The 23461-nt window shown below is 39.6% G+C and overlaps 2 protein-coding genes across 5 annotated transcripts; both read right to left on the reverse strand.

Annotated features, from left to right (window-relative positions):
* Positions 1–833: 833 nt before the first annotated feature.
* LOC113018467 (desmocollin-2-like) lies at positions 834–11572 on the reverse strand. 3 transcript variants are annotated; one of them, XM_026161531.1, is made up of 15 exons: positions 11272–11572; positions 9675–9765; positions 9360–9568; positions 9156–9266; positions 8851–9000; positions 8443–8587; positions 8200–8354; positions 7935–8069; positions 7595–7780; positions 7260–7450; positions 4598–4621; positions 4430–4513; positions 4271–4338; positions 3988–4103; positions 834–1203 (listed from the first exon to the last, which is right to left on the reverse strand). In XM_026161531.1, the coding sequence occupies exons 1-15, from the start codon at positions 11308–11310 to the stop codon at positions 1192–1194; spliced, it is 1716 nt and encodes a 571-aa protein (XP_026017316.1). In that variant the 5' UTR covers positions 11311–11572; the 3' UTR covers positions 834–1191. The 3 variants fall into 3 exon arrangements, with proteins under 3 accessions (XP_026017316.1, XP_026017314.1, XP_026017315.1); XM_026161529.1 differs by lacking the exon at positions 11272–11572 and adding an exon at positions 9902–10179; XM_026161530.1 differs by lacking the exons at positions 4598–4621; positions 11272–11572 and adding an exon at positions 9902–10179.
* A 4258-nt stretch (positions 11573–15830) lies between these two features.
* LOC113018469 (desmocollin-2-like) lies at positions 15831–20069 on the reverse strand. 2 transcript variants are annotated; one of them, XM_026161533.1, is made up of 13 exons: positions 19911–20069; positions 19685–19775; positions 19370–19578; positions 19166–19270; positions 18756–18911; positions 18328–18472; positions 18085–18239; positions 17819–17953; positions 17461–17646; positions 17186–17316; positions 17050–17117; positions 16736–16851; positions 15831–16198 (listed from the first exon to the last, which is right to left on the reverse strand). In XM_026161533.1, exons 1-13 carry the CDS (start codon positions 19947–19949, stop codon positions 16142–16144), a joined length of 1593 nt encoding a protein of 530 aa, XP_026017318.1. In that variant the 5' UTR covers positions 19950–20069; the 3' UTR covers positions 15831–16141. The 2 variants fall into 2 exon arrangements, with proteins under 2 accessions (XP_026017318.1, XP_026017319.1); XM_026161534.1 differs by having other exon boundaries at positions 16137–16198; positions 16731–16851; positions 19911–20068.
* Between the last annotated feature and the right edge of the window lie 3392 nt (positions 20070–23461).

Raw genomic sequence — 23461 nt, forward strand, 5'->3', positions numbered from 1 at the left:
GTGGGGTCTATACCTCAGTGGGTCAGGGCTGTTTGTCAGTAATAACATCAGTGCACCAATTAGATCTGCAGAGGACTGAAGTAATTATAAGCCAAGGAGTTGAGATGCTGGAACACTGCACATAGTGTATTATGTGTATGTGGGCTCCACCCTGTGAAACACTAGAGTGCACATAAAACCTGAACACAATAAACAACCATTTTGGATCTGACCTTTATATACAGTACAACCAGAAAAATCACAAGGACATTTGTTTTGTTTTTTTAATTACAAATTAACAGATATTGGACAAAAACTTAAACAAATAAACAGTAAAGACTAAAAGTACAAGTTGTATGGGTGCATGTATGCTTATTGTATGTTTGTTGATTATGCTGTTTTATAATCACGTTCCTTTAAATGTTAAAAAAACCACAAATAACTGCTACAGCAGCAAAAATTAAACACAACTCCTTAATGTTAATGTCAAATAACAACTTAAAAACGCAAAATACATATAGGGTATACACTGTCTTTTAAATGTTTTTTTTTCCTGTGCAGCCAGTTGTATTTAGTTTCAGGCAGTAACACGTTAGTGCTCCAGTTCTGCCCTCGTGCAGATTGTAACACGACTACTGTTGGAAATGTTTCAACAACCTGACTTACAGTGAGCTCAAACTGCACCCGTCTCACAGTCTGCGAGTTGAAGTAAAACATTGTTACACACAATTTCTGTGCCTTTAGGAAATTCTGCAGAAGTAAATCAACACTGCCTAAAATAGATTATTATGAAGGTGTAATTTTACATTACATATTTTGAAATATTAGGTAATTGTTATTTTGTTTCATTATGTATTTGTTTTAATTAAAATTTACCCTCCAAAAATAAAGATATAATTTTTTTAGAGAATTGATTGCTGACGTACAAAGCTCCAAAATATTGCATCTTCATAGTTTTTAGTGCAAACCACTTTTGCTTAAAAATAAAAAACACAACAACATCAACAACAACAAAATAAAGCAACAAAGAGCAATAGCAGATACACACCTGCACCACTTGATTGTTCTGTTTTTACATTGTTACCACAGTAACAAGCCAAGCGTTCAGACCGTGACCTCTGAGTCAGCTACAGAGCCACGTCCCCTGAATGCTGCCCATCCTCTTCTGTTCCCAGTTGGAAGACACAGGTAGTTTGTTATTATTACCTGTTATTACTCCCAAGCCTGGATAATAGGAGGAAGCATACAACACTTTCAAAGCTGCTAAGGACATGACTGAAGGTCACATATATATTAGGGATGCAACGATACACAAAATTCACGGTTCGGTTCGGTTCGATACTTTGGTGTCACGGTTCGATATTTTTTTGATACAAAAAAAAATGTTCATGCCTTTTTAATTTGTCATTTATTAAAATTATAAATATATATTTTAACTCAAAAGTACAGTTTTTAAATTTAATGTTGCTTAAACAACAAAGTAATACAAAAATAAATCTATCTCATCGAGAAAACATTCATCTTTGGAAAAGAGAGTTTATTACAGAGAAATGGCTCTTTCCAAACTAAAAGCTATACTATACGCTTCTTCTGGGCTATATTCTCAGCAGCATATTAAACATATCAGGTCCCCATAAGGAGAATCATGTGCTAACGGCTGTCTAAATGACTCGGGTAAAGTTTGTAGCATGTGTGCTTGTTGTTTTTGTCTGCTTCCACTTGTCTTTGCACTAGGATGATGTCGGAGTAAATGTGCAGTCATATTCGTTGTGTTCCCACTAGTGCTGTCAGCGTTAATCTGAAATGACGTTAGCGCCACAACACGGCAAATCTCCGTTAACGAGCTACCGATCGCCCCGTGTCTGAGGCTGGATGGCCAACACGTTAACGAGCTAACTGCGCTAACACACTAGCTCCCACCCATGTAATTGAGCATTGCGTGGCACATCCAACATACTGTTTTACTTTAGTCCATGACGCGCTTACCTTCAGGGTCATATGTCACATGAAGACCAAAATAGTTCCAAACGCCACATCTGAATGAGGGTGGAGGATGTTCAATTTGCCATGTTGCAAGGAGAGCTTAACTGCTAGCTTGCCCTGCACTCAGTGAATCTGCGTTCGACTACTCCGCCTAGGCTGCACTGTCGAGCGCAGATCCACTGAGCGCTCAACACAGACAGCATCGTCAGAAGGAAGGTTGATAAAATAAATTACAAATTTTGTATTGTTCGATACATATGCGTACCGAACCGAAAGCACTGTATCAAACGGTTCAATATCGATATGAGTATCGTTGCACCCCTAATATATATATATATATATATATATATATATATATATATTACACATCGAGCAAACAGATCACCAACAAGTTAGAGAAATAATATCTTTTACAGACATTCACAGACATTTATTTTACTGCAGAAAAAGAAACTTCTGCTTTTTTTATTTTTGAATTTTTTTTGCAAAGGTCTGCCACAAGACATTTTTGTTGGATGTATCAAAAACAAACAAATAATATGTTTGTAATAATAAACAACATTGCATGATGGAGATAGTGGCCATTTGATTCCCAATTATAAAGAACAGAGGTTCCCAAGAGCCACTGCAGGGGTGCATGGTATGAAAAGAAAAAAAAAAAAAAAGAATGCTTGGACACTGCTAGCATAACTGACAGGTTATTGATGGGGCTTCTTATAAAGTTTGTATCTGTCTTGTGTGAAACTTGTATGAAAAGCATACAAGAGTGAAAACAGATATAAGATCCCTTGAAAAATTATATAAATGAAATGTAACTAAACGTAACTACTCCTGAAATTTTGGAGATAATTTGTAATACTTTTGGAGATATATAATGATATATTTAACCCTTTAAGACCTACCATAGAACCAAGTCCGCCAGAGCTTATATTATATTTTTACCTGCTCTGGAGCCATTTTTGGGAGCATTTCAAGTTGCTATACATCAATACAACCATTATAGCCCAGATTTTAATAATATGTATTCATTAAGTGCATAGTAATTACATAAATTGCAAAAAAGGTCAATAAACTACAAAAAAATTGAAAATTGTTTTTGCTTTTTTAACATATATTTGTAGTTAGAGAAATTTAAGAGGCTTATCCCTCAAAACTGTAAATACAAAAAAAGTTGCACAACCTAGTTTCCCACCAAAGGAAATTTATTTTAAGTGTCTTCATAGTTTTATTTTTGAGATACACCAATTTTCATATACTGCAGGAAAAACAAAAAAATATATTATAGTGCAAATTTGCAAAATAACAGCATATGCATCAAAATAAAAATATTTCCAGCAGTGCAATATGAGTCCTAAGCATCCCAGAAATGACACAGAAAGTCATAAAGTCAAAGATAACTTTTAAAAACACAAGTATAGGCTCATAAGGCCACGATGGTAAAAAAACTACATTTCCGCAAAATGACGTCACTTCCGGTTTTGGGCAGGTCATGCCGGACATGTGATAGTTCACGCTGATGGACTAGGAAGTGTTATGAACAGCTGATCGGATCGGCAAAGCGTGTTTCTGGAATATTATGTTTTTGTTGCTGCAAGTGCTTTTTATGCAGTTTTTGCAAAGCTGTATGTGGATGGAAACTGTGACCGAGGACAAGCTGATGGCATAAGATGTAAGTACAACTCCTCCGGTTTCATATGCAAAAAAAATTATTGCGCTAGCTTACGTGGTTGCAGAGCTACCGGGATTTAAAAATAGTTATGCAAAATGGAGCGTGTCCGCTCCGACCGGCTTTAAAGGGATAATAGATATACATATATAATTCCGTAATTTGTTCCCCCTGTCCAAATCATGAACAAACAGTATCTCATAGTTGTTTATGTTTTTAAACCCATTTTTCAAGAAGATTTTTCTTGTAAAACAAAGTAAATGTGTGTGTGTGTGTGTGTGTGTGTGTGTGTGTGTGTGTGTGTGTGTTTTTTAGAAGACCTGGAAACGGAGACATTGGTTACACATTACTATCCTTACCGTGCTGTCCTCTGGGGCCTCCGTGTTAGATTTGAGTGGGATTCCTCCAGTGTCTCCAGAGTCATAAAGCTGCAATTTCTCTCTCTTTTTTAGACAGAAAAATGCAAGGACTAGGACTGCAACAAAAAGCAGGCATATTCAAGATCAGAGCTCACAGAGTGCTTTTATGTGTGGTATACCTACACTATTGTATGCAGCATTGTTCGCTTCCTAATATGCAATGAGCAAACTACAAGAGAACCCCCATCTAACCCTTACAACTTAATCACAGTGGGAGACTCACAAAGCAGTAGGAGGAGGACCACAAGACACAGTACAGTCATAATTCCCAGTAGTCCGAAGGACACAGACCTGCAGGAAAAGGTGAATCAGTCATTTTTCCAAGTGTCCAAAAAGCAACCACACCCCATCTTACCCTGAATCCATATGTAACAAGTGTCACCTGGCAGTTTGTTGCTCTCTGCCAGGTGATTGGCTGAAGAGCTGTGAAAAGGTAGTGGGTGTGTGCGGTGAAGTCAGTGCTCTTCTGTGGAAAAAAACCAGAGGCGATTAATTCGCTTGGGTGTGAGTGGGTATACCAAGCCTATTCAAATGGCGGCCCAGAAGCAACCTGCGAGTGGCCCTGCCTGTGGTCCTGGCAGAAACACAGAGAAAACGCAAAAAATTAGTTAATTTAAAAAAAAAATAAAAATTCCTACAGCGTAGTGTAGACTGTGAATGCAACACTCCTAGTAGCCTAGCAATATTTAACCCACAATGCACCGTGATGTAAACATATTAAACAATCATTGTAATATATGATGCGACAACAGCATGTCTTTCTCACTCCAAAAGCGCAAAATTGACAATGAAAACTGTCGGTTTAACCCTGCCTGGACTGACACTTATTCATTTTACCGAGTTGAATAATCTTACAACCGGAGTTGTACTACCATGGTGAGGGTCCTGTACAGCCCAAGAGAGAGCGGCAGCATCTTCCCTTCGTGTTTGCTTCTTGGCGAAGAAGAAAAGGCCTTTCACAGATTCTGAAACAATGAAATACTGCATGCTGGCCGTGGTGGATGCGGTGAAAAGTGATGAAAAAATTAAAGTAAGTGTGACATCTGCTATTAAAAACGTACCCCTGTAGGACAGTTCAAATATTTGTAGAGTTGAAGTTCTGGCATCAGACGAGTTTGAAATGCTGTTAGATGACCTGAAGAAAACTGATGTAATGTCTATAGCAGGGGATCACTGACAGAACTGATAATGCACAGTTGTGTGTATATGTCCGTTTTTTGGATGGGAAATTGCTCGACTTGCTACCGTTAGAGGGACACACAGCTGGCGAAATGATGTTTGAGAAGATTTAAGCTCTTTTTGAGGAAAATGGTCTGGATATGAAGCGTGTCTGTATACTTGTGACGGATGGGGCTCCATCCATGGCAGGAAAAGTGAGTGGTCAGCGAAATATTTATTTTAATTTGAAAGGGAATTATCAAAATGTTTTTTTGTTATTATTATTATTATTTCAAATGTGCAAAAAATAGTTTAGTTATAGCTCCCTTTTTTAAAAATGGACCTTGTTAGAGTTTGTATTGTTGATTGTTATTTATGCTTAGAAATATTTAACCATAGATGCTTAGAGGTGTATAATCAATTGTGTAGTGATAAGTTGTGTGATCTTTAACAGGCTACAGAGGCTTGGTGTGCATTCCACACTAGAATGCACACCTACATCCTGGGAGCACGGGAAGAGGTCGCATCTTGTTTTAATTGTTTTATGGTAGGATTAACGTAGCTACGTCTGTTCTAGTCTAAGTGCTTTTCTGTTTAGATGAACTGCTGGACTTCCTCACCGGGGGGGGGTCTAGTCTACCCTCTTCCTGACCAAGGATGTTTGACCCTTTGATCAGCAACACACACACACACACACACACACACACACACACACACACACACACACACACACACACACAGGCAAGGTACTCTTTGTTTGTATGTAGACGTCGTATGTTAATGAACCTATGCATATTCATGTAACATCAATAAAAGGACAGTGTTACGGGAGGACGGACGAGAGCGACTGGGGTCAAGCGAAGGGACGGCACTCTGTCCGGTCTCTCCCGTGCACGAGTAACATGAAGAACTTTGCCTATTTGTGTCTTGCTTAGCAGTGTAATTATATTGTCTTCAACGTTCCAGCGGATGGGTTCAAGCTACAAACCTATCAGACCTTTTGGTGTGCATTTGTGAGAGGTCACCAGATTTACAGGGGAATAGGAATAAAAAAAAATACTTGTTTTTCAATACAGTTGTGTGGGTTTGAAATTGATCATGATCTGCTGCTTACTGGCTTCAAAAAAAAATATCTGGCCCAGATAAATTCCTCGGTTTGAAAAATCTGGCCAAACTAACTTCGTAGTTGAATAGCCATGGGGTATACTGTTGGTAAGAGTCTTTTGCCATTTTGTTTGGATCATTTGTTATTGTAGGTGCCCATTTTTAATGTGTGTCGTTGGACTTTTTTAGTGTTTTAAAAGAAGAATTGAATTTAATAGAAGAAACGGCCCTAGATCGACTGCGTGCAGGGAAACTGATCAATATTGTAGGTATATTGATTGTTTTTTTTTAGCTTTGTGATTTTGAATGGTTTGAAGTCCCGTCTCTCTTGTTTATCGCCCAATTTGCACCAGAACGGGGAAACCGGCAGATGTCACGCTAAACAACAGCAGCAGGTTTAAGCTTGATGAGCTGTTGTTAGAATTTATTTAATATTAATTTCTAGTATCAGCTGATATTTGCTGGAGCCAACAGCTGTAAAAGCTGCTGGTCATGATATCAGTTTGGTGAGAGGGAAACATGAAGATGAAACCAGGAGATGTCCTTACTGAATCATCAGAGCTGAACAGGTGATGAAGAAACAGGTTTACATTTTAGGTGACATGAATGAGTTGAAAGGAAGTTATGAACTGTTTCTGAGAGACAAATAACATCAGGATCCTTTTCTAAGTAGCTGACAGCTGGTAACTGTGCAGGGGTGGATCTAGCAAAGTTTTGCCAGGGGGCCAGGTAGGGCATTAACAGGGAGAGGGGGGCACAAAGAAATACTTTTCTTTCTTATTTTCATTTAAAATGTCTGGCTGTTATTAAATAAATGTCTGAATCTTACAACCAAAGTGTTTATCTGATGTAAAATGTATAGAAATCATACATATACCAACAAGACTGTACATCACTGTCACAACAGCGTTTGTTTTCATTCACAGGCTCTATTGCTTTTCCTATAATACCTGGTGAGCGGGTCTCTGGTCAAAATGCTCGGGCCGATCTGTTGTCCCAGTCCAGCCCTGACTGCATCCACTTTTTTAACATTGACATTCACAGGGATGGACTGCCACGTGGCACTGCTGCCATTCAGTGATGCTACATTTTGTGCAGTGATCTGAAGCTGGACATCGTTGGTCTTCTCATAATCTAATGGCTGGAAAAAAGAAAGACATTTTAAAGTTTATAAATATAAATCAGTTGTATATAGGCTGACTTTGCATTAGATGTGATCCATGCAAAATGCTTCCACCAACATCACTAAATGATAATAATGAATTGAATAATAAGCCAGTCTCACCTTTGAGATGTACAAAAGCCCTTCGTTTGTTTGGGGGTCAGTAACTATCCTGAAATTTCCATTTTCGTTTCCTTTAGTAATAACAAACTTTGACATCCAGTTTGATGTGTTTATCAAATCTTTATCTTGAACAGGAATTCGAAGTAAAAGTTTTTCACTTTCATCTTCTTGCACAGTAACATTATACTACAAGAAAAAAAGCAGAGGGGGTTAATTGCTGTTTAATTATGTCAGTAAAATGTATTTTGGTGAAATAAGTAGAAAAAGGACGCCAAAATCAATCGATATGATTTCAGTTATTCAGCCAAATTACAAACTGACACTTCTTTCAAACACTTACAGTTGATTTCATGAAGGTTGGTGGATTGTCATTAATATCACTCAGAGCAATTGTTGCTGTCGATGTGGCAAACAGACCATTTGGTGCACCATTCATATCCTGGATTTTTACAGTCACCACATGGTTGTCTTTTAACTTTAAAAGAAATGTTACAAAGTATTATAATAAAAATATGTTGTAAAGCACTTGCATCATCGATTTTAATGATGCAAGTTTTCAATTACATAAAGTTCACAGGTATCAGTGATGCAGAGGCAGTGCTCACCTCTCTGTCTAGGGTGTTGGTTGTTGTTGTGATGACACCTGTTTCTGGATGAATGGTAAACATGTCTGATCCAGATACGAGTGTATATTTAATCTTCACATGGTCGGTGTAAATTTGGTCTCTGTCAGTTGCACTCACCACTCCCACCACAGTCCCTGTATTGTAACCCATAATCATTTAGAGCAACTGCACTGAAAGTCAAATACCACAGAATCAACTATTACTGTATGTTGTCTTTCTCACCTGCACTACAGTGCTCAGGAACTGTAAAGTGTAAAGGACCTACGAACTCTGGAGCATTGTCATTGACATCATCTACAATCACTCTCAGGGGGGCTTTCTCATCTAGCTCCGCATTGGTATGCCTGTCAAAAACAATCATCAAAATCTATAGAGGGAAAACAAACAAACGTTTGACTAGTTTGATGCACACAAATATAGAAAGCAGAGTCAGGAACATAACAAGACTCCATATGTGAACTGTGCCAGTTCCAGGTTTGAATGAAAAAATAAATAAACAAACATGCTCAGTAGAGGATTGATTACGCTGCAACTATTTGAATGATTGATAAATCACCCGTTAAAGATGACTGTGGAACATTATTGGAACTCTTTACAAATCTTCTAAACCAGCGTCATCTTCACACTCACATTATATGCTGGGAACTCCTCACGATCCACCGCTTTGAGCAAGAACAGAGCCCCCGTGTCTGTGTCCATACTGAACACTCCAGTTGGATACGTATCGACTCCTTCTCCTTCAATAAAGTACCAATAACGTCTGTCTGGGGAATATGACCCCTGCCACAGCAGAAACCAAATAAAATGATACATATTAAGGAAAAGAAAAAAAAGGTTCTGTTATTCATAAAGTCTTTACAATCTGATGTGTATTGACAATAAACATTTGTATACCACAGTGATCATAAATGATGAAAATTAAACATTCAATTCACCCTGTCAATTAGTTTTGGATAGCTCCCTTCATCATTCTCCACTACATGCCACGGGGGAATAAGAAAACATGCCCGTCTTCTAGAGCCGTTCAGGGAGCCTTGGCCTCGTCGCTATGATATTCCAACAAGTTTGGACATGTTAGAAAAAAGATGCACTGTTCCTTCTGACCTGTATAAACGACTCACAATATGCAGTTGCCTTACATGTCTTTTCAAGATGGTACTGTGGACAAGGTGAACTTCCATCTTATTTTCCAGTCCACTATTGTCCCGAGCAGACACAGAAAATATCCGTCCTCTTTCTCCCACTGAGACAGACTTTAAAGCTACGACTGCTCCGTTACTTTTTATTGTGAAACTCGGGTCCTTCACAGTTAACTGCACTGATTTTAAATCACAGCCGACGGTTTCAACTGAAAAGCGAGAAAGTGAAAGTTAAAAAGAGACATAAAACACAAAACATTCGGCTTACAACACTTTTTCAAACTGAAGGAATAACACAAATACACAGAGCGGCACCTTTTGCTACTTGGTATCCAGGTGGAATTATTTCAGGTACAATTACGTAGAGAGATCTCAGCAGAAAGCACGACTCCACACAGGACAGGATCTGGAGGTGAAAGTGAGTTTCAAACTGACTTGTCACCTTTAAATGTTTTAATACTTCCTGGCATGACAAAAGTGAGAGAAAGTAAACATGTATCAATCATGTAGGAGTGCTACATGACCAAACTAGAAGCACTTACCAGCATTAGGTAGGTGGAGGAAATCAAAAGTTTCCCCATTATTGGAAAAAAAAAAAAGAGACTGACTTTGTCCTGCATCAAAGTGTTGGGAGTCTGGTTAGTGTAAGTGTGTTAACTCAAGAGCTTTGTCTCTGGTCTATTGCTTCACTTCTCTATCAATGTAAAAACGTAGGCGTTTCTCAGACGGCACACCCCACTATCGCATGAGTGCTGCTGTTTGACTGAGGATAAATAAAGTAGTCGTGTTAAACCAATCACATGACTACTTCAAGATGACAAAGCAAAAAGATGATATATAACAGTTTTTCAGTTGTGTTGATAGGCCACGTAAAACCAGAGTCATGATAAACAATATATACGTGGCATCTTTTCCTCACCTGTAATGTCTAAGGACAGCTCTAGCAAGCACTCTCAGCTTATGAGCATAAAAAAAGAAACAAAACAAAGAACACCTGTGTTGGTGGAAAAATGTAAAATGTTGACCAATCAAAAAATGTTATGGCAACATGACATTTGGATGTTTAGAAAGAGGGGGGAATTTAAGGAGTGATGGTGAGAGAGAGACAGAGAGAGAGAGAGAGTTTGTGAGAGATTTAGCGTGTTTGGAGTGTGTATATGCGGTTGTTACAGTAAAGAATGTACCTTTTTCTAATCAGAGTTTGTTTTTTGTCTGACTTTAGATCAGTTGTGCTAATACAGTATGTCAAAATGAAAACATAACTGTAAATTCAGACATGTGAGGTTGTGCTGAAAAGAATGACATAAGTGAAACCTAAAATGGGACTAAACTAAACAAACTATGACGACAATGACAGGCCACTGAGTGTTTGCTTTCAGCAGTTCAGGTTCATGCTCATGTCATGTTTAAAGTACTTCACGTTCAAGGTTTTTCATTCACCTGTTCGGGTTTCATCTTATGTCTCGTGTCATTGTCTCCATAGTTTGTTCAGTTCAGTCCCAGATTAGGTTTCACTTTTGTTTGGTCTCGCCTTGTTTTTCTGTTTTGTTTTTTCTTTTTTTTATCAGCCGTAATAAAGGCTCACTTTTTGTTTGATCATCAGTTTATTTCTTCTATGCTTGCTTTTGGGTCCGCTCCACAAACACACCGGCCATGACGGCCGTGACAATTTTGTTTTTTCTGGGACTTTTTGTTATACCACTGTGGTTGTGAATCTTACTTCACAGCACAGGTAGTCTAAATCTCAAATAGCAACAAGCAAGGTTAGAGAGTGCATTAAAGGTGAAAGTGAGTTTCAAACTGACTTGTCACCTTTAAATGTTTTAATGCTTCCTGGCATGACAAAAGTGACAGAAAGTAAACATGTATCAATCATGTAGGAGTGCTATAAAACCAAACTAGAAGCACTTACCAGCATTAGGTAGGTGGTGGAAATCAAAAGTTTCCCCATCTTAGGAAAAAAAAAGACTGACTTTGTCCTGCGTCAAAGTGTGTTGGGAGTCTGGTTAGTGTAAGTGTGTTAACTCAAGAGCTTTGTCTCTTGTCTATTGCTTTACTTCTCTATCAATGTAAAAACACAGGCGTTTCTCAGACGGCACACCCAAGTGGAATTTTAAACAAGCGAAATAGCTTCGGGCTGTGCTCGCTGGTGTCTGCTGAGAAACCTCCCTGAAAGTTGCAGATATTCACGTTTTTTTCCCCACCAGCAGGGGCAACATGTCTATTTTACTGCAAGACATTAAACTGCAACTAAATGCTTTACTATTTCCCCATGTAGCATTATTTATATAAATCTGTGCATATGGAGTATAAACAATATTCTTATAACACTACAGCATGCTGCAGGTACACGTATTTGAAGAAATACTGGTCTGTCAGCTTTTTTTGTCAAGACTTGTCTGCAGTAATGAATTAGTCATTGCTCATCAGGACTAATACAGTTTCCTAATACAACACATCTACCAGGATTCACAATTATGGCCAACCAGCAAACCAACAGTAGTATCAACACTAAGATTTTGCTTAAACCCCACCAAAAACTAACCTTAGACCGAACCAGTTGTCACAAACAATTTTTCTTGTTGCCACCTGGAAAAAGTAAAAGAAAGTCAATAATGATAACACTATCTATGCACTTCCTAGGAAAATGTTTTAAATAAGTCAGTGTTTTATAGCTTTTCTCATTGCCAATAAAGCCAGCATTTACAAAAAAAAAACCCAAAAAACTAATCTGTATGTTGTGAGGTGGGACATAAGCTGTGCTTGTTACTTGTGATACCACATATAACAACCCATTGTATAGGTGGCTGTGAAAAATATGCATATAGGCAAGGTAAGTTTATTTGTATAGCACAATTCAACAACAAGGTGATTCAAAGTGCTTTACAGAGACATTAAAAACAAAAACAAATAAAAAGCATGATTTAAAATTGATTAAAACAAGCAAACAAACAAACAAACTAATTAACAAACAAACAAACAAAACAGTATATAAAATCAAAAATCAAAACAATAGATAAAATCAGTAGTTAAAATGTTATTTTTGAAATTTAAGCTTAAATGGGTGGAATTGGTGTTTTATTCAAATGCAGCTGAGAACAGGTGAGGGCACAAAACATCAGACCTGACATTAGAAAGTGATCATGGCTGCCATGACTGGATATAAATGTTGATAATATAATAGACTCAGGTGGCTCAAGCCATATACATTTATTATTTTTTGGAATTTTTGTTTGTGACCAGGCGTTTTGAGTTAATTTTTTTTATTTTTTATTTCCTTATGTTAGATTGAGATTATATTAAATTCTTGTGTTATAATTCAGTTAGGGAGTAATTGAGTTTCATTCTAGTTTTTGTTTCATCTATGTCTCCTGATATGAGTCTTTTCCTCTCCTCTATGTAGTCTGTTTTGTCCTCAGTGTTTTTACTTTCAGTTATCTCAGTGCGTTATTCTCTCCCTGTGTTACATTTTCTAAGCTTGTGTTGTCAAGTCTCCATTATGTTTCCTGTTGTATTTTGCAAGTGGTTTTTGTAAATTATTATTTTCAGTGGGTTTAGTTTTGCTTCTCCTGTGGCATCATGTTCATTTTTGTCAGCTGTGTTTCCTCAGGTGTTTCCACTTCCCTCATTACCCTCCTGTATATTTAAGTCCTCTGTCTTCCTCTCCTCCTTGTCATGTCACCATGTCAAGTCAGGTCAGGTCACTGAGTGTTTGCTTTCAGCAGTTCAGGTTCATGCTCATGTCATGTTTGAAGTACTTCACGGTTTTACATACACCTGTTGAGTTTTCATCTTATGCCTCGTGTCATTGTCTTCATAGTTTGTTTAGTTCTGTCACAGTTCGGCTGTGTGGCAGGCAGGAGAGGACCCAAACGCAAACTCACAGAGACAAAAGGTAAACTCAAAAAACACAGCTTTATTGCTGGCGTGAAGTGGGACACGAAAAAACAATACAAAATAAACTAAACTGGGAAAACTAAAGCACAAAGAACCACAGGGAAAAATCACACAGCTATGATGGAGGACGCAACACTGACAAAGAGAAACATGGGGCTTAAATACACTGAGGGATAACGAGGGGGAATGAGCCACAGGAGGAGAGCACAGCTGAGAGTAATTGAGCAGGACGAGGCAAGGGAAGCAAAACTAGAAACATTAACATAGAACAGACTGTGAAAGTAAAACAGGAAACACACTGACGGAACTCAAGACATGTGGACTTAACAGACTGGGGGAGACAGAACATAGGGATCTGAAACATGGAACAGAAAGGCACAGTAGATCAACATGAACATAACAACGCCACAGGGGAAGAGTAAAACTGAACACGATGAACACAGAAACACCAGACCTCTTCACAATAAAACAGGAAACATAATGAGACGTAGACATGACAACCCAAACTTCACAATGTAAGACACAGACATGAAACACATGAAAAGCAGGGGAGATTTACCATAGTTGGAAACACGAGGGGGAAATAATAAGAACTAGAAACACTTAAGCATGATAACAAATGAACTTAGGAACCTGAAGGGCTTACATAAACTAAAACATCAAAATGAACTAAAACTCAAAACACTGGGTCATAAGACCCAGGATCGTGACAAGTTCAGTCCCAGAATAGGTTTAGTTTCACTTGTTTTACTGTTTGTTTGTTTTTTTCTTAATATCAGCCGTAATAATGGTTTGATCATCAGTTCATTTCTCCTGTGTTTGCTTTTGGGTCTGCTACACAAACATGCAGGGCATGACGATTCTTTCTTTTTTCCTGGCACTTTTTTTTATATATATCACTGTGTTTTTGAATCTTACTTCATGGGGTAGGTAGTCTAAATCTCAAAAAGCAACAAGCAAGGTTAGAGAGTGCATTAAAGGAATGCCACAGTTATTACTCATGTTTCCTCAGTAGAATATTTCTCATTTCTAACTTTTGTTTTTTTTTGAAATATTCAAGTTTATTCAACAAAAAATTATAATGTATTTCAAATGAGAGAATCTCCACCTCCCTTTTCAACTTTACTTCCACATACGTTGACCTACAGACACCATTCAAACTTTAAAACAAAGCCAAGTCATTGAGCCATTCAGCTTGCATGTCTCTTTTCAATATCTTTTATAGCTTTTCCTTCAGTTCCTGTTCAAGTTCCATGTTTTATTCCCACATTTCAGAATTTATAGTAGGTGCCTATATGACGGTATGTTGGCAGTTAATTCCCTGTTCCATTAGTACCTACTTGGATCAACTCTGCGTGGTTTGCAGGGTTTGCCATCAGGTTATAGTACATGCTCAGCCAGATTTCCAAGTGATCCAAACAGGTACTACAGTGTGACACCGTCAGACTGCATGCCACTGATTGGCTGGTCAGTAGCATCATTCGATGAGTCACTAGAGCATCTTGTTCACAGAAATAGCATTTTTGAAAGTAAGCAATAAAGGAAATGGTTACAAAAAACAAATTTAAGTTCAGATAGTGGAACATTACACACACTGTAATGCTCAATTTGTTTTTAATTTTTTTACTGTGTTTTCACTGTGCAGCCAGTTGTATTTAGTTTCAGGCAGTAACACTTTACCTCTCCAGTTCTGCCCTTGTGCAGATTGTAAACGGAGACTGTTGGAAATGTTTCAATAACCTGCACCCATTTGACAGTCAGGGAGTTGAAATAAAACACAGTAACACAATATTGCTGTGCCATTAGGAAATTCAGCAGGAGTAAATCAACACTGAGTAAAATAGATCATTATGAAGGTCTAATTTTTACATTACATATTGTGAAATATTAGGCAGTTATTTTCTTTCGTTATGTTTTTGTTTTACTTCAAATATATCTGCAAAGATGAAAATTAATAACAATAAAAACCAGCAACAAGGCGAAAAAAGAAATGCACTTTCTTACTGCAGACAATGATTTAAATAAAAAAAGAGTAAAACATACCATAGTGACTACTAACTAATATACAGACAAACACGAGTAGCTTAATTTCAACCCAAATTAACCAGAACTTCTAGTCCATGAACTAAGAGCTAAAAGGTTCCCTTAAGGTGGTTTTGTATGTTCTCCCACCAATAGCTTGAGTGCAAGAAAACACAGTTTTGTTTTTGTTTTGTTTCCATTTCCCTTCACAGCTTTCTGAATTAATTTAAGTTAATGATAATCAACAATTTATGTGGTATACTCCGAAAACAGCTGGATTTTTATGAGAAATTGCTTTCCAACAAGAAACGTCCATGCACCAAAGACTCCTGAAGTGTAAGAAGGAGCTGTCCTCCAAAAATAAAGATATGATTTTTTTTTAGATCTTGAGGTACAAAGCTCCAAAAGATTGCTTGGTAAGGAGCTCCTGGTGGAAATGTTGCTAAAGCCATACAGCACACAGTATGCACAACTAACAGCATCTGCTTAGTTTTTAGAACAAAACCACTTTAACATTAAAAATACAAACAAAGGAACAACAAAAAACTCACAACAACAATAACAGCAAAGAAATAAAGCAAAAAACAGCAATAGCAGATACACACCTGCACCGCCTGCTTGTTCTTTTTTTATATATGTATTCTTACCCCAGAAACAAGCGATGCATTCAGACCCAATCTGCATCTTTTACAGCTTAAAGTAAACAACATTAATCTGGAGTGACTGTTTTCATTTCTTCCTGCAGACCTTTGCAAGAGTTTTTAACTTTCATCCGAATGTGTTCAGAAAGTCAATGTTATCGTTTTCATTATTATCACTGCAACATCTGATAGAGCCAGTTACACAGCCACATACTTAGACCCTTAGAAGTGAATGATATCGTCTGCGTATTGCCCTTTTGTTCCCATTTGGATCAGTTTCTAGAAGACACAGGCAGTTTGTTAATATTTCCTGTTATTACTGACGGTCAGATATTGAACATCAGGCTAACATATCACCAACAAGTTAAAGACAAAATATATTTTACCAAAAGCTGAGAAATGCTGAGGTTTGCACAGGATACTATCCAGACTTAGAGAAAAAGACGATATTACAAATGGGATTTAACTCATGTTTGTAATCATAAAAAAAAAAAAAATACCTGATGTATATAGCAACCATTTGTTATACAGAAAACCTCTTTAGTCTACACCACTACCAACAGGCTGACCAATGGTGCTTGAGGTCTTTCTTTCAAGCCAAGATTAATCATTACACCCTTAACATAAACCATTTAGTGTTTGGTCAGTCTCGAAACGGAGACGACTGATGAGACTTGCATCAATCAAAGCAAAAGCAGCAATAAAACAAATAAAGCCAAAGGAGGGGGGGGGGGGGGGGGGGGGGGGAAGAAGCAAATATGGTTTCTTTGTGAATAACTGTAAGCCGAGACGGTGCTTCTACGTTACTAACCTTACCGCGCTGTCCCCTGGGACGTCTATGTTGGATATGAGTGGGATTCTTCCTGTGTTTCCTGGTTCATTAAGCTGCAATTTCTCTCTCTTTGTTAGACAGAAAAATGCAAGAAGCAGGACTGCAACAAAAAGCAGGCGTGTTCAAAATCAGAGGTCACAGAGTTCTTTTATGTGTGGTAGGCATCACAAGAATGAGCATAGCAGCATTATACACTACACTATTGTATGCAATAGTGTTCACTTCCTAATATGCAATGAGCAAACTACAAGAGAACCCCTATCTAACCCTTACAACTTAATCACAATGGGAGACTCACAGAGCATCAGGAGCAGGACCACAGGGCACAGCATAGTCATAATTCCTAGTAGTCCGAAGGACACAGAGCTGCAGGAAAAGGTGTATCAGTCATTTTCCAAGAGTCCAGACAAAGGAAACAACCATACCCATCTTACCCTGCATCCACTTTTTCAACATTGACATTCACAGGGATGGACTGCCACGTGGCACTGCTGCCATTCAGTGATGCTACATTTTGTGCAGTGATCTGAAGCTGGACATCGTTGGTCTTCTCATAATCTAATGGCTGGAAAAAAGAAAGACATTTTAAAGTTTATAAATATAAATCAGTTGTATATAGGCTGACTTTGCATTAGATGTGATCCATGCAAAATGCTTCCACCAACATCACTAAATGATAATAATGAATTGAATAATAATCCAGTCTCACCTTTGAGATGTACAAAAGCCCTTCGTTTGTTTGCGGGTCAGTAACTATCCTGAAATTTCCATTTTCATTTCCTTTAGTAATAACAAACTTTGACATCCAGTTTGATGTGTTTATCAAATCTTTATCTTGAACAGGAATTCGAAGTAAAAGTTTTTCACTTTCATCTTCTTGCACAGTAACATTATACTACAAGAAAGAGCAAGAAGATGGGGAAGAGAGGGGGTGTCTTTAGTATTTCTTTAATTATGTCAGTAAAAAGTATTTTGGTGAAAAAGGTAGAAAAAGGACGCTAAAATCAATCGATATGATTTCAGTTATTCAGCCAAATTACAAACTGACACTTCTTTCAAACACTTACAGATGATTTCATGAAGGCTGGTGGATTGTCATTAATATCACTCAGAGCAATTGTTGCTGTCGATGTGGCAAACAGACCATTTGGTGCACCATTCATATCCTGGATTTTTACAGTCACCACATGGTTGTCTTTTAACTTTAAAAGAAATGTTAGAAAAGTATTATAATAAAAATATGTTGTAAAGCACTTGCATCATCAATTTCAATAATGCAAGTTTTCAATTACATAAAGTTCACAGGTATCAGTGATGCAGAGGCAGTGCTCACCTCTCTGTCTAGGGTGTTGGTTGTTGTTGTGATGACACCTGTTTCTGGATGAATGGTAAACATGTCTGATCCAGATACGAGTGTATATTTAATCTTCACATGGTTGGTGTAAATTCGGTCTCTGTCAGTTGCACTCACCACTCCCACCACAGTCCCTGTATTGTAACCCATAATCATTTAGAGCAACTGCACTGAAAGTCAAATACCACAGAATCAACTATTACTGTATGTTGTCTTTCTCACCTGCACTACAGTGCTCAGGAACTGTAAAGTGTAAAGGACCTACGAACTCTGGAGCATTGTCATTGACATCATCTACAATCACTCTCAGGGGGAATTTCTCCTCTAGCTCCACATTGGTATGCCTGTCAAAAGCACGCACTACAAACTATAGAGGGAAAAAAAACACACACATTTGACTAGGTTAATGCACACAAATATCGAAAGGAGAGGCAGGGACATAACAAGACTCCATATGTGAACTGTGCCAGTACCAGGTTTGAATGAAAACATAAATAAATAAAAAAAAAGAAATAAACAAACATGCTCAGTAGAGGAACAAATACTCTGCAGCTATTTGAATGATTGATAAATCACCCGTTAAAGATGACTGTGGAACATTATTGGAACTCTTTACAAATCTTCTAAATCAGCGTCATCTTCACACTCACATTATATGCTGGGAACTCCTCACGATCCACTGCTTTGAGCAAGAACAGAGCCCCCGTGTCTCTGTCTATACTGAACACTCCAGTTGGATACGTATCGACTCCCTCTCCTTCAATAGTAAAGTACATATCATGGCTTGCTGAGGGCTCTGACACCAGCTACAGGAGAATCCAAATAAAATCATAAACAAAAACAAGGATTCTGTTATTCATAACGTGTTTATCATGAAGCAGTCTGCTGTGGGCTCTTTCAGCTCACAGGGTCATGAAATAGATCAAAAGTGTACGCAGTTTACAATATGGTACTGTAGCTCAAACACATAACATCAAAGAAAATAATAACTTTGTCAGCTGAATGTAACCTGAATCAGATCAAATGAAGGGGGGGTATATAAATTTAGCATTCAATTCACCTTCTCAAGGAGTATTGGATAGTTCCCTTCATAATTCTCGACTACAGACGTCGGAAAACGACAGGCCGGTCTTTTAGAGCGGTTCAGGGAGCCTTGGCCTCGTCGCTGTGACATTCCAACAAGTTCAGACATGTTAGATAAAAAAGAAAAAAAGACTGTGCCTTCTGACCTGTATAAACGACTCACAATATGCAGTTGCCTTACATGTCTTTTCGGCATTGTACTGCGGACAAGGTGAACTTCCATCTTTCTTTCCAGTCCACTATTGTCCCGAGCAGACACAGAAAATGTCCGTCCTCCTTCTCCCACTGAAACAGACGTTAAAGCTACGACTGCTCCGTTACTTTTTATTGTGAAACTCGGGTCCTTCACAGTTAACTGCACTGATTTTGCAACACAGCCGACAGTTTCAACTGAAAAGCGAGAAAGTGAAAGATAAAAAGAGACATAAAACACAAAACATTTGGCTTACAACACTTTTTCAAACTGAAGGAATAACACAAATACACAGAGCGGCACCTTTTGCTACTTGGTATCCAGCTGGAATTATTTCAGGTACAATTACGTAGAGAGATCTCAGCAGAAAGCACGACTCCACACAGGACAGGATCTGGAGGTGAAAGTGAGTTTCAAACTGACTTGTCACATTTAATGTTTTAATGCTTCCTGGCATGACAAAAGTGAGAGAAAGTAAACATGTATCAATCATGTAGGCATGCTCTAAAACCAAACTAGAAGCACTTACCAGCATTAGGTAGGTGGAGGAAATCAAAAGTTTCCCCATCTTAGGAAAAAAAAAGACTGACTTTGTCCTGCGTCAAAGTGTTGGGAGTCTGGTTAGTGTAAGTGTGTTAACTCAAGAGCTTCTTCTCTTGTCTATTGCTTCACTTCTCTATCAATGTCAAAACACAGGCGTTTCTCAGACGGCACACCCAAGTGGAATTTTAAACAAGCGAAGTAGCTTCGGGCTGTGCTCGCTGGTGTCTGCTGAGAAAGCTCCCTGAAAGTTGCAGATATTCAAGTGTTTTTTCCCCACCAAATCAAATCAAATCAAATCACTTTTATTGTCACATCACATGTGCAGGCACACTGGCACAGCACATGCGAGTGAAATTCTTGTGTGCGAGCCCCACAAGCAACAGAGATGTGCAAAACACAACAACACAAACGAGCAAAATACAAGAATGGCCAACCTGAAACTAATAAATATATGTACAATATATAATAGTGTATGCATTTCTGGATGTGTATACTAAATGTTTTCCTACGTGTGTGTGTGTGTGTGTGTGTGTGTGTGTGGGTGTGTATACACATTTTTACAAATTAAATAGTAAACAATAATAAAATAAAATATATAAAAATATAAAAATATACAGAGTTGAATATGTGCAAAACAGTGGCATTTATATACAGTGTGGAGTGCATAATGTTGAAGTTCCAGTAGTGAAGCTGAGGTGTCTATGAAGTGTTCAGCAGTCTGATGGCCTGATGGAAAAAGCTGTCTCTCAGTCTGCTGGTACGGGACCGGATGCTGCAGAACCTCCTTCCTGATGGAAGTAGTCTGAACAGTTTATGGCTGGGGTGACGGGAGTCCTTGATGATCCTCCCCGCTTTCCTCAGGCACCGCTTCCTGTAGGTGTCTTGGAGGGAGGGAAGCTCACCTCCAATTATCCGTTCAGAGCACCGCACTACTCGCTGGAGAGCTTTGCAGTTGTAGGCGGTGCTGTTGCCATACCAGGTGGTGATGCATCCAGTGAGGATGCTCTCAATGGCACAGTGATAGAAGGTCCTGAGGATGCGGGGGCTCATGCCGAATCTTTTCAGTCTCCTGAGAAAGAAGAGGCGCTGCTGCGCCTTCTTCACTGTTTTTTTTGTGTGTACTGACCACGTAAGATCCTCAGCCAGATGTACTCCAAGGAACCGGAAGCTGCTCACTCTCTCCACAGCAGCGCCGTTGATGGTGATGGGGGTGTGTACTTCTCTGCACCTCCGGAAGTCCACTATCAACTCCTTTGTCTTTGCGACGTTGAGGGTGAGATGGTTGTCTTGACACCAGTGGGTCAGGGCGCTGACCTCCTCCCTGTAAGCCGTCTCATCACTGTTGGTGATAAGACCCACCACTGTAGTGTCGTCCGCAAACTTCACAATGATGTTGGAGTTGTTAGTGGCTGTGCAGTCGTAGGTGTAGAGTGAGTACAGGAGAGGGCTCAGTACACACCCCTGTGGAGCACCAGTGTTCAGTGTGATGGGGGATGAGGTGATGCTGCCCAGTCTGACCACCTGGCGTCTGTCAGACAGGAAGCTAAGGATCCAGCTGCAGAGGGAGCTGCTCAGTCCTAGATCCTGCAGTTTCCTGTCCAGCTTCGAGGGAACGATGGTATTGAATGCTGAGCTGTAATCTACAAACAGCATTCTCACATACATGTCTCTCTTCTCCAGGTGTGACAGGGCAGTATGTAGTGTCAGGGCTATGGCATCATCAGTGGACCTGTTGTGGTGGTATGCAAACTGTAGAGGGTCCAGTGAGTCGGGTAGTGCAGAGCGGATGAAGTCCCTGACCAGCTTCTCGAAGCATTTGCTCACGATGGGGGTCAGGGCTACAGGTCGCCAGTCGTTCAATGAGGAGATGGTGGAGGATTTGGGTACAGGGACGATGGTGGCCATTTTGAAGCAGGCTGGGACTACAGACAGAGAGAGGGAAAGGTTGAAGATGTGCGTGAACACTCCAGCCAGCTGAGCCGCGCATGACCTGAGGACGCGGCCGGGAATCCCGTCCGGACCAGTAGCTTTGCGTGCGTTCACCTTCCTGAAGCACTTCCGCACATCCTCCTCAGACACAGTGTGCGCACTGACGTCATCCGCGGTGCGCACACTGTCCGGTCTCATGGTGTTCGCTGTGTCGAATCTAGCGTAGAATACGTTTAGATCCTCACACAGAGAGGCCGTGGTCTGCGGTGTGCTGGTTTTCCCTCTAAAGTCTGCGATCGTGTTTAGTCCCTGCCACATACTCCGAGGGTTGTCAAACTGTTGCTCCACCCTGTCCCTGTACTCACGTTTGACTGCTTTGATCGTCTTCCAGAGTTGGTAATGTGAGTGTTTGTAGTCCGATGTGTTCGCGGAGGCAAAGGCGGTGCTCCGTGCCGCCAGTGCCGTGCGAACATCTCCGTTAATCCAGGATTTTTGATTTGGGAAGGATTTGACTGTTCTGGATGGGACGACATCTTCCACGCATTTCCTGATAAATCCACAGACTGAGTCTGTGTATTCATCAATGTCTTTAGCGGCCACGTTAAACACTTCCCAGTCCGCGTGATCAAAACAGTCCCGCAGCGCGGACTCCGATTGGTCCGTCCAACAGTGCACCGCCCTCCGGGTTGGAGCTTCCTGTTTCAGCTTCTGCCTGTAGGCGGGCAGGAGCAGGATGGAGCAGTGATCTGATTGGCCGAATGGGGCGCGGGGGAGGGCTTTGTACGCATCCCGGAAAGAGGTGTAGCAGTGGTCCAGAAGCCGTTCTCCACGAGTGTTAAAATGTATGTGTTGGTGGAGTTTGGGTGAGACTTTCTTCAGGTTTCCCTTATTAAAGTCTCCGGCTGTGATAAACGCTGCCCCTGGGTGTGCGGTTTCCTCGCTGCTGATCGCGCTGTACAGTTCCCTGAGTGCTCGGTCAGTGTTGGCTTGTGGGGGAATGTAAACAGCCGTAATAATCACTGCTGTAAATTCCCTCGGCAGCCAGAATGGCCGGCACTTAATCATCAGGTACTCCAGGTCCGGTGAGCAGAAGGATTTGACCGGGTGCACGTTCGAAAAATCACACCAGCTGTTGTTGATCATGAAACATACACCACCGCCTCTGCTTTTCCCAGTAAGATCCTGCGACCTGTCCGCGCGGTGCACAGAGAACCCCGGTAGTTGTATTGCGGAGTCCAGCAGGGGCAACATATCTATTTTACTGCAAGACATTAAACAGCGACTAAATGCGGTTTAATTCTGGAAAAAGACATTAAACCGCTAAAACTCTTCCCCTCAAAGAGTTTTAGCGGGATTATAAGAGCTACAAATACACACAATTAAAGCATGTAGCATTATTTATAGAAATCTGTGCATATGGAGTATAAACAATATTCTTATAACACTACAGCATGCTGCAGGTACACGTATTTGAAGAAATACTGGTCTGTCTGCTTTTTTTGCCAAGACTTGTGTGCAGTAATGACTTGGTCTTTGCTCATCAGGACTAATAAATATTTATTTTTGTCAATCTGTTGCAACAGATCTACCAGGATTCACAGTTGTGGC

Source organism: Astatotilapia calliptera, unplaced genomic scaffold (assembly GCF_900246225.1).
Source record: "Astatotilapia calliptera unplaced genomic scaffold, fAstCal1.2 U_scaffold_9, whole genome shotgun sequence".
NCBI lineage: Eukaryota > Metazoa > Chordata > Actinopteri > Cichliformes > Cichlidae > Astatotilapia > Astatotilapia calliptera.

Bases quoted from the DNA above. Each gene is read 5' to 3' on its own strand.
- LOC113018469 (XM_026161533.1), bottom strand. From the start codon at position 19,949: ATGGGGAAACTTTTGATTTCCTCCACCTACCTAATGCTG. The intron at 19,776-19,910 runs GTAAGTGCTTCT...TTTCACCTCCAG, and splicing joins CCTCCACCTACCTAATGCTG to ATCCTGTCCTGTGTGGAGTC. The intron at 17,954-18,084 runs GTGAGCACTGCC...TTTCTTTTAAAG, and splicing joins CCAACACCCTAGACAGAGAG to TTAAAAGACAACCATGTGGT.
- LOC113018467 (XM_026161529.1), bottom strand. From the start codon at position 9,979: ATGCAGGACAAAGTCAGTCTCTTTTTTTTTTTTCCAATAATGGGGAAA. The intron at 8,355-8,442 runs GTGAGAAAGACA...GTTACAATACAG, and splicing joins TCCTGAGCACTGTAGTGCAG to GGACTGTGGTGGGAGTGGTG. The intron at 4,339-4,429 runs GTGACACTTGTT...CTTTTCCTGCAG, and splicing joins AGAGAGCAACAAACTGCCAG to GTCTGTGTCCTTCGGACTAC.